At 46.2% G+C, this 10162-nt stretch overlaps 2 protein-coding genes across 4 annotated transcripts in view; one reads left to right on the top strand and one right to left on the bottom strand.

Annotated features, from left to right (window-relative positions):
• RMI1 (RecQ mediated genome instability 1) overlaps window positions 1–10162 on the bottom strand; it is a 153044-nt gene that overhangs the window by 35508 nt on the left and 107374 nt on the right. The window lies entirely within an intron of this gene.
• QNG1 (Q-nucleotide N-glycosylase 1) lies at window positions 1226–9863 on the top strand. 3 transcript variants are annotated; one of them, XM_080372788.1, is made up of 5 exons: window positions 1228–1786; window positions 2725–2984; window positions 5618–5813; window positions 7101–7312; window positions 9673–9863. In XM_080372788.1, exons 1-5 carry the CDS (start codon window positions 1450–1452, stop codon window positions 9727–9729), a joined length of 1062 nt encoding a protein of 353 aa, XP_080228914.1. In that variant the 5' UTR covers window positions 1228–1449; the 3' UTR covers window positions 9730–9863. The 3 variants fall into 3 exon arrangements, with proteins under 3 accessions (XP_080228916.1, XP_080228914.1, XP_080228915.1); XM_080372790.1 differs by lacking the exons at window positions 7101–7312; window positions 9673–9863 and adding an exon at window positions 6055–7087 and having other exon boundaries at window positions 1226–1786; XM_080372789.1 differs by lacking the exon at window positions 9673–9863 and having other exon boundaries at window positions 1232–1786; window positions 7101–7761.

Below are 10162 nucleotides of genomic sequence, written 5' to 3'. Positions count from 1 at the left end.
AATGGTCAGGGTTGAAAAGGACCTCTGGAGATCATAAATCAGGTGCAGCTGGAGCAGGTTGCACAGAATCAAGTCCAGGTGGGTTTGAATGTCTCCAGAGAAGGAGCCTGCACAGCCTCTCTGGGCAGCCTGTCCCAGGGCTCTGTCACCCTCAAGGTAAACAAGTTCTTCCTCGTATTCAGATGGAAGTTGTCCCGTTGCCCCATATGCTGTTGCTGGGCTCCACTGACAAGAGTCTGGCCCTGTCCTTGTGGCATTCCTCACCCTAAAGATATTTCTGTGCATTCACAAGACAGATTCTTTCTCAGCCTTCTCCACGATACCCAGGCCCAGCTCTCTCGGCCTTCCCTCATGAGGGAGATGCTCCAGCCCCCTCACCCCCTCGGCAGCCCCCCGCTGGCCCCTCTCCAGTCGCTCCCTGTCTCTCCTGAACTGGGGAGCCCAGCGCTGGGCACAGCACTCCAGGTGCGGCCTCACCAGGGCAGAGCAGAGGGGCAGGACACCCCCCTCCACCCGCTGGCCACGCTCCTCCTGATGCAGCCCACGCTGGCAGCGGCCTCCTTGCCCACCGGGGCACACTGCCGGCCCACGGGCCACTCGGTGTCCTCCAGGCCTCCCAGGTCCTTCCCCGCAGAGCTGCCTGCCAGCAGGTCAGCCCCAGCCTGTGCTGGTGCGTGGGGTCGCTGCCCCCCGGCGCAGGACCCTACCCCCGCCTTTGCTGAGCTTCATGACGCCCCCCCCGCCCCACTGCCCAGCCTGCCCGGGCCCCGCTGAACGGCAGCGCAGCCTCCGGGGTATCAGCCGCCCTCCCAGCGCTGCACCACCAGCAAACTGGCTGCGGGCACGCTCTGCCCCTTCACCCAGGGCGCTGGTGAATCTTTTGGAAAACAGCAAGAAGCTGAGCACACGCACCGCTCCAGCGTGGCAGGACCTTTGCGGGTTTTCTCAGCGTAACGGCCCGTGAGAACCGCATGCGCCACGGCACTCCCGGCCCGGCGGCTCCCGCGGGCTTGGGGTCAGCGCGTATCCCCCGCCGGTCCCGGCCGCCCCGAGCCGCGCAGCAGCCGGTGAGTGCAAGGCCGCGGCCGCGACCAGGCACTTCCCCCACCCCGCGCCGGGAGCCGCCGCCACCCGCCCGCTCCCCGCCCTGCCACGGTGCCCCGCGCGCCTGCGCACTGCGCGCGGAGCGGGGGGGCGGGGCGTGAGGAGCGGGGGGGCGGGGCCGGCGGCGTCGCCTTGTTCCGAGCGGTCCGTACGGGAGGGGCGGTAGCGGCAGCCGGGGCAGTACCCAAGGCGGGTGGCGGCGAGCGCGCCGAGGTGCGGGCGGCCGGCCGGGGGCCGCTTGTCGCCGGTGCGCGGGGGACTGGCCGGTGCCGGGGCCGGGGCTCGGCGGAGGGGCCTTGAAAGGAGCGCGTGTTTCCTGCCCTTTCCGCGGAGCGGCGGCCGAGGATGGAGGCGTTCCCGTCCCCCCTGGAGTCCGCGGAGTTCATCGCCGCCCGCAGCGTGGACGTCGCCGTGGACGTGGAGGTGGCGCGGCGGGTGGCCGAGCGCCTGTTCGACAAAGCCGCGGCGGCCGAGTTCGGGCTGGCGGGGTGGAAGAGCCTCCACGAGCTGAACCCGCGGGCCGCAAGCGAGGCGGCGGTGAGCTGGGTGTTCCTGGTGGACACCCTCAACTTCTCCTTCTGGTCCGAGCAGGAGGATCAGAAGTACCTGGTGAAGTACAAGGGTAAAACGTACAGCGGGTACTGGTCGCTCTGCGCCGCCGTCAACAGGGCCCTTGACCTCGGTTAGTGAGCGCCCGGGGCGGGGGCGGGGGGCGGGGGCCGGGCTGGGGCTCGCCCCGCCATCTGCGGGCCCCGTCCGAGGTGGGGGTGTTGGGTGTGGAATATCGGAGCTGCTTCAGCGACCGGAGCCGTTTCTGCCCGCTGCTGCGTGCGGTGTGACCAGCCCCGTGTCCCGCAGGCGGTGCGTGCGGGGGGCGCTGCGGGGGCCGCGTGCCCGAGCTGCCTGGCTCGCGGCGCTGCCGTCTGCTTTCCGCCAAAAACACTGCAAGGAGCGGCCGTGCGTCAGCCCTTCGTGGCTTCTGTTATTTCATGTGTGTTTTTAGAATAAATTGCGTGTTTCCGTGACAAACGGCAAAACGAGACTTAAACTGAGCGTCCTCTGGGCTCATCTGGTACCAGAGCAGCTCCAGTACATCTGAAAACCCTTATGCCTCCAAAACCAGTATTTTAGTGCTCACTCTTGTTGCTGTCATCAGGAAAAAAGGTATTACTAGGTACAGATTGGATTTTTAATTCATTTTCTACATATTTGCAAATCAGGGGAAGGTTTGCGTTGCGGTACTTTCTGTAAATGCAGAACGTGACTAAGGAGCTAACAAAAAACAGGCCTGTCCTGCTGGTACATTTGCCAGTGTGGTCTGAGAACACCACACTCAAAAGACTAAAAGCACTTGGGGGGAAAATGACATATAAAAAGTAAGGTAGGTTCCTTGGTTGCATGTTGGACATTCTTACCTGTGGAAGGAAGCACTGTGTGCAAACACAGATTTAGTTTTAAGAAGCAGTGTGAGCGAGGTTATCACTGAGCACTTGGGTCATCTCAAGAGTTGATAGACTCTTTATTCTGACTGTATAGATGCTCTGATTTGTAGCAGGCCACAGCATTAGGGCTTAGGATATGATATGATAGCTTAAACATCTTGGTTTTACTTTTCTGAAGGAATACCTATTACTAGTGCATCATACTTCGCCACCATGACGCTCGACCAAGTTAAGAGTGTATTTCGCTCTGACACAGAGGTGCCCATACCTTTGATTGAAGAAAGACATCGGGTGCTGAATGAAAGTGGAACAGTTCTGTTAGAGAAGTTTGGAGGCTCTTTCCTCACCTGTGTTAAAAAGAGTGAGAAAAGTGCTCAGAAACTACTAGGTATCATACTGGAAAATTTTCCTTCTTACAGAGATGAAGCTGTGTTTGAGGTAAGCGAGTTCTAACATTTAATTTCTTACGACAAAAATTTACTCCTTACTGATTGTGACTTTTAAAAGATAGCTCTTAGGTTGTCTATGTACATTTTTTTGAGAGGATAGTTGGTTCAGAATTAATGTAGTATTTGTGAATTGTTGGGGTTTTTAATCCGGGAAACAGAAGGTGAACAGAAGCATTTCTGTGGAACTCAGTGTATTAAAAAATAAAATTGAAGGGAAATAAGAAGGAAAATTACTGTTACTTTAATAAATCACACTATTTATTAACAGTAAAAGGATCTTGATTGTCTTAAGTCCTTAACTAGTCAGGAATGCATTTCTAATGACAAGAGTTGCTTTTTCAGCAGAGGAGAGCCATTATTTTCGTGTGCTGTCTCAGTCTTCATCACTTCATTGTAATTTATGGTGATACACTCCAGGTTCCCAATTAGATCACAACTCCTTTGTACTCCTTAGAAATGCATATTTGAGATAATTTATGCCTGAAAAATTGGATTTTTTTAATCCCCTCCCCCACCCAGACAGCTACCAAGCCACCCCTCCCCCTTCCCTCTTTCTTCTTTTACCTTGAGAGTCTCCACAGCTAATGATGGAAATGAAACTCCAGTAGACCTGTGAAACTGTACAACTACTGGGAATTCACACTGTAACTCTTGTTGATTCAACAGGCATTGCTAAAATGGCGACAGGCCAGAAGTAACCCATACTTTTGTCAGGGTTGACAGTATACTGGAGATTTTTGGAGCCATTTTCCTGAAGGACTCTGTTTACTTCCCACTACTTTCTATCTGCTGTATTTTCTGTGTCTCTGTTTTTGCCTGTACAGTCATGATTTTTAATTAGCATTGGTGATGTGTAGCTGCTCCAGTGCACTTTCATCTGTGGCAGTAATCGGCTATTACATCGTTACGTCCAAAGGACTTTATTCTTGTGACAGTGTAGCCTATACTGCAGTTGGTCCATTATTTACTTCCTGATGTGATTGTTTCAAGTGTTTTTTTTTAATTTAACATATAAAATTGTGTATGTTCTCTGGAAGAAAGTTTATACATGTCCAATTTGGAAAGAAGCACAGGGAAAGAAGTTTTCAGGATGTTTGCAGAAGTTGTGTAAACGTCTTGTTCTCAGTGTTTCCTGGAGAACAGCATTCAAAGACAAAAAATGTGCTTTGCTTTCAGGAATGGTTGTAGCATCTTGACAACAAGGGAAAATCAAATTTGTTTTTAAAAAATGCCATTTGCAAATTGTGGTGATATGAAGGGTGGCAGAATAAAACTAGAAATAAGTCAAATCACCACCTACTTGTATTTCAGATTAGCCATTCCAGTTACATGTTGTTTAGCAGACGTTGTCAGAAGTCAAACAATCTCTGGGAGGAAAAACCCACAACCCCCTAATACCTTTTTTTCTTTAAGATGTGGATTTACGTTCACACATTGTGCTCATCACAGAGTGAAAACCTCAACAGCATACTGATTGTAGCATACCTTTAGTTTTTCCCCTTGTGAGTACTCAGAAAAGCTTGTAAATCTTTGCAGGATTAGCACCAGCAAAAAAGTTCATGGCAAAAATAGAGCCATGCATAGTATCTAAGAAAACCGGTATTTGTGAATACACCTTCCACTGGAATTAATTTTCCTCTCTTCTTTTTAATGAGCAAGATACACTATATAACACAGAGCAGCATTCATTAAAATTTTCACTAAACTTTGTTTTCTTAACATTATGGATAAATTGATTAACAGAGTGCTTTGTTGTCTAATCCGCGGCATGCCTTTTATGCTTTTCTCCTCAAAATAAAAGGTTGGATAATTCCAGGGTTTCTGAAAGAATTGTTGGACTTCAGCTGCAGTGTTTGCCAAGTGGAAGTAAGCGAACACTACTGTGTTCTGCGATCCAGATGGAATCTAAACAATTTTTATTCCACTGTGGTGACTTCTATTATGTTTTTCTTTTATTTCAGTTTATTTATGAGCATTCCACATGATACTTTTTTGTGGTTAGTTGCTGTTAGGTTTTAAGTTGTTAAAGTGTGTGGCACTTCTGTTTTAGTTATGATTTAAAGAATCAGTCACCAATATTTGAGTGAGCGGAGGTTATCTTTCTTCGGCAGCGCTGGGTGCATGGGGGATTGCTCCACCAAAGTCATGCACACCAAGGGGATTTTTCAGTCCCCTCTTTATACAGGCAACTCATACCTATTCATTAATTTTCCAGGAAATCATTTACATATTCATTGCACTTCCAGGAACTCATTTACATATCTCGCTAAACTAGTGACCATGATTTAAGTCCTTGTCTTTGCCACGTTGTATAAACAACAGGAACTTAGGCCCAGATAGCCTTTTTAAAGATGACAAGTCCAAGGACTTAGCAATTAGTACATCCGTCATGTTAGCAATAAGGGTCCTTGGACGTTTCCCAACTTTTAGATAAACATAAGTACATCATCCTATAGATAAGTGGTACATCAATCATCATTCAATTAACTAATATGTTTACTTAATGAAATGATAGTTTGTTTCATACAACAATGTAACTCTTACGTGCGTCTCTCTGTACACGTCATTTGCTGTATTTATTGATGTTTCAAGTACTTAAATTTTGTAAATATTTTTCATTAGGGGAAAAAGGTGTCTTTCTACAAACGGGCACAAATACTTGTGGCTGATACCTGGAGTGTATTAGAAGGCCAAGGAGACGGCTCTTTTGATGACATTTCTAGTCTGACTATATTTGCTGACTACAGAATTCCTCAAGTTCTTGTTCACTTAAAAGCAATTAAGTATTCTGAAAAACTAATGAAGAAACTACGTGAAGGTTTGTTCCTCCATTACAAATATCAAGTAATCTTACCTCTTGACTTTGTAGACTAAAACTACTGTTAAAATGTAATGTTTTGTCCAGGTAATGCTTATCAGGGTTTAGGGGGTTGTTGGATTTTTTTTTTTCTTTTGCTCCAGGAAATGAGGACTTCCTGTGTAGTGAGGGGGTAACAGGAAGGAACTTACTCTCTAATAGTGAATCTGGAATGAGATCTTAAGGTTATGTTTTTATACAGATCTAACTGTTCCGTGGATTAAACATGGATAAAGAAGGATTAAAGAGTCTCGAAGCCAGTTGATACCAGTTTCAGGAGGGCTGCTGTTGCTAGAAACACTTCTCAGCATGAGTATAGTTGTGATTTTTGAGTTGTAGATAAAAGAAGCAATAATTTCTTTATTAGCTCAAAGATGATGTAGAAGCATGGGGATTCCTCTTTATCTGTGCTGAACTGCTAATGACAAGCAAGGTAATATTATAAGCACCCATTAAAAACAAATTGCTTTAAATGAAACTAATTGCATAAGATGAGTCTCATTTTTCAGCATGGTTCCATCTTCCAGTACTTATTAACTGTGAACTTCAGTGAATAAAAGCATAAAGCATTCCCTTTTCCACTGTAAAATGACTGTATTTAGACGTAGGTCTGCTATTATGCAATTTTAAAATTACACAGCAATATAAATGCAAAAGGTTTAAAGATTAATGCAATCACACATGGATCTTAATAGAATGGGCATATATGTATGCACCTATGTATCTTTATATTAAATAGGTCATGTAGGCAATTTATCTTTTCCATGAATCCTAGTAAGCAGATTCCCATCCGAGTCATGCAAACAAATGAGTGCTTTTAAATTTTTATAGATAACAGGTTTTTGGGTTTGTTTTATTTGGGGTGTGGAGTTTGGGTTTTTTTTCTTTAAATCTTAAAGTTATCTGGCAGAAAGTATACTGTCTCAGAATTATGTTTGAATATCCTTTTTGCCTCCACAAGCAAAGAAGTAGTCCTGTAGTATGCAATATAACATAAACACCTGCTCTGCTCTTAGATCACATTCTTAGAATACAGTATGTTGTTTTAATTGAACGGGAGGTAAACTTGTAAGTGTCTGTGGTAAAATCAAAGTAATAGCTAGGAAATGTTTAGCAACATTGTTGGCAATTTTAATGTAAGACATAGAATAGACTAAAAGTATGGGGGTGGGGGGGAAGCAAATTCAGGCCATGCTGGGGCTTTTGTCTTTTGAACATAATTGGATTGCTGTCTCTTATGTCCTTTAGGAACAATTTTCCAATCTGGAGATAAAGAGGAGGTGGAGATCCGTGGCTGTTCTATTTGGTGTTGCGCATTGATTTGTAAGCACCTGCTTGAGCTCTATGAGAAGAAGGGTCAGGACATGCGTGAGAAGATCAACGCGGTTTTACTTGATTATCATCTTTGGGACTATGCCAGGGATCATCGGGAAGAGATGAAAAATACTCCATTTCACCGAGTACGCTGTATATATTACTAAATCCAGTCTGACAGCTATTCTATTGATGCATAATCTTTTGAGTTGCAATTATTCTTTTCGTAGGGTGATTTGTAGTATATGAATTTTGGAACTGACTAAATCAAGTGCTCATTTTCTGATCATGCGTTAACTAGCCTTTTGTTTTGTTTTGTTTTTTTCCTCTGAATCTTTGACTTGCCATGGATGGAGTTAATAGCATAAACTTTGCTGGACAATCCATGTGAACACAGGGTTTGTTACTCCCTGCTTTGAGTTCTGTACTTGCGTTTCACACATGTCTGTGCACGGGGACCGGCTTATCTGTGGGTGGACCCCGCCTGCCTGTGCCTTCACACGCCTGCGCTGGGGCCGTCTGTTGCTGGTGTTCAGCATGCGCTTGCCGCGAGCGGAGCCGTTCCACGCATTAAATAAAGAGTGCCGTGACAAGCCGCACGGGCCGTGTCTGCGTTGCCGCGGGCGTGGGCGAGGCGTGAGGGAGTGCTGCCGCGGGCCGCCGCCCTCCTGCCGCCGCCGGGGGGCGCTGTGGGCGGCGGGGCGCAGGGCGGGGCCGCTCTGCCGCGGGGCCGCCGGCGGACGTTGCTGCCGTTGCCTAGCGAGGCGCCGTAAACAACACGGAGGGACCAGCCGCCGCCCCGCCTGGCGCCGCCGCCGCCTCCCCGCCGCGGCCCGCCGCCTCCCTTCGACCGGTCCTGGCGGCCGGTGCTGGAGCTGGGGGTTGCGGGACGGCGGCCGCGCCGGAGTGGTAGCAGGGCCCCGCCAGCCCGGTCGTCAGCGTCCGGCGGCCTCGGGCAGCTACCGAGACCCGGGCGTGATCCGCTTCCCGGCTCCTCTCAGGTTAGGAGGAAAAGGCGCACTTCGAGGGGCGGCAGACGTGGGAGATGCTAGGCCTGCCCGCAGAGGCCTTGCGGAGCATTTGCTCCTGCTTCTGGCAGCCGAGAGCGTGGGGTGTATCGACAGCAAGTATTTCTGAGGCCTTGGCGTGCACCTGTTTCATATTCTTGCATTCTTTGATGAAGTAGTGAATAGGACTTGCCTCTTCTCCGCCCCCCCCCCCCCCTTGATTTTTTTTTTCTTTTTTTTTTGTAACTATAATTTTAAAAGAGAGGGGAATGGCCAAGCTTCAAAGCAGTACTTGCTAGGGAATAAAAACAATGTACCTGGATAAATAAAACCAGAAGTCGATCAAAATGGGCTTCGAATTTGTGGTTAGTACGTTTATATAGCTGTTCCTAATCCCCATGTCCTTCACGATACGAGTGATTCTGTTCTCATGCTTTGCTTACTTGTTTTGATTCTGCACAGTTAAAATGGCGCTTCTGTTTTTTCAACTTCAGGTAGTTTCTCAGCTCTGGATGGCCAAGTCCTCAAACTAAATGGAATAAAATTAAATGCAAAACCTCTTCTCTTCACAGACACAAGACAACAGTTTAAAGCTGTTTTCAATAAACTTGAATTTTGGGGGCTTAGTTGATGAGTTCTGCCAGTTTGGTAATACAGCTTTCTTAATGGCAGTGTGTGGGAGTTCCACAGACTGTCTCTTGCACTGAAAAGATAATTAGGAAAAAAATAATAATAAAAAAGAAGTGTTGGAAGTCAAGCAGTACCTGTGAGGGTTTCTGAATGTTCATGAAAGACAGCTGTAAAGAAAGGCTATTTCTTGATATTTACAGTTGTGCTACTGTACATTGCTTTATTGTAAGAATGACTACACAGGGAGCAGTATAAGGAAGCATGGTGGCTAAAATGTATAAGTAATAAAAATAATTACATATGCACTTAAAGATGCATATTAAAATCAGAGGAACGCTTTATGTGTAGTAATTAGATACATTTAAAATTACATCTTCTTTGTAGAGAACACAACTACTTCCTGTGTGCTTGTCAAGTTACAGATGCTTGGTGCTTCTTAAATGGAAGATGGTTTTAACACGTGTGTGTATATACATACAACTAATGGAGAAAAAGGTTTTGTTTGACTGATTTATATTGCCTATGCAGCATGAATATAGGAATAGGAAAATGAGAGGATTCACTGTAAGCATATGCATTTTTAGCAGTGTTTATTAACAAGCTATTACAATATTGTTGCATCATATGGCTGCATTATTTTGGCATGAAAAATCAGCTTTCAGATTTAAGGTTAAGTCGTCTGCCTTGGAAATTAATAGAGGTAAAATCAACTAATTTATTGAACAGCTATTAATATAACTGGGTTTATATCAGGTACTTTTAAAGAGTGTAATGGTGCTTCTGTATTCTTTAGGAAATGTCAACTTCCTACTTCATCAGGAAATTAATTCTTATTATATAACACGGAACACTTTTTTTTCTTGTTGCAGACAACTACAAATGAGTTTGACACAGGAGTGGTAACAGATTTCTGGTTGACTATGTGAATACGGAGTGGGGAGCACAGGGATGGAGTCTGGCATGGTGGAGATCCCAGTTAAAGTAGCAGTTCGAATCAGACCTCTGCTTTCCAAAGAAGTACTTCATAACCACCAAGTGTGTGTGAGATTAGTCCCAAATACACAGCAAATTATCATTGGGAAAGACCGTGTCTTTACTTTTGATTTCGTATTTGGCAAAAATTCAACCCAAGAAGAAGTTTATACTGTTTGCATTAAGCCTCTTCTAGTGTCTTTGACTGAGGGATACAACGCTACAGTGTTTGCATATGGACAAACAGGTTCTGGGAAGACTTACACCATCGGAGGTGGCCACATTGGTAGGTTGTAGAAAGTCTGAGTTTTTTTTAAACTGGTGAGCAGTGTCTTTGTACATGTTAAATAATATTTAATACATAGGAGATGCTGCTGCAGAATTTTT

Source organism: Falco punctatus (genome assembly GCF_963210335.1).
Source record: "Falco punctatus genome assembly, chromosome: Z".
NCBI lineage: Eukaryota > Metazoa > Chordata > Aves > Falconiformes > Falconidae > Falco > Falco punctatus.
The sequence above is the reverse complement of the archived record's forward strand: the minus strand, read 5'-3'. Positions and strand labels throughout refer to the sequence as shown.

Coding starts and splice junctions, on each gene's coding strand:
- QNG1 (XM_080372788.1), top strand. CDS start 1,450: ATGGAGGCGTTCCCGTCCCCCCTGGAGTCCGCGGAGTTCATCGCCGCC. Junction 1,787..2,724: donor CAACAGGGCCCTTGACCTCG/GTTAGTGAGCGC, acceptor ACTTTTCTGAAG/GAATACCTATTACTAGTGCA. Junction 2,985..5,617: donor GAGATGAAGCTGTGTTTGAG/GTAAGCGAGTTC, acceptor ATTTTTCATTAG/GGGAAAAAGGTGTCTTTCTA.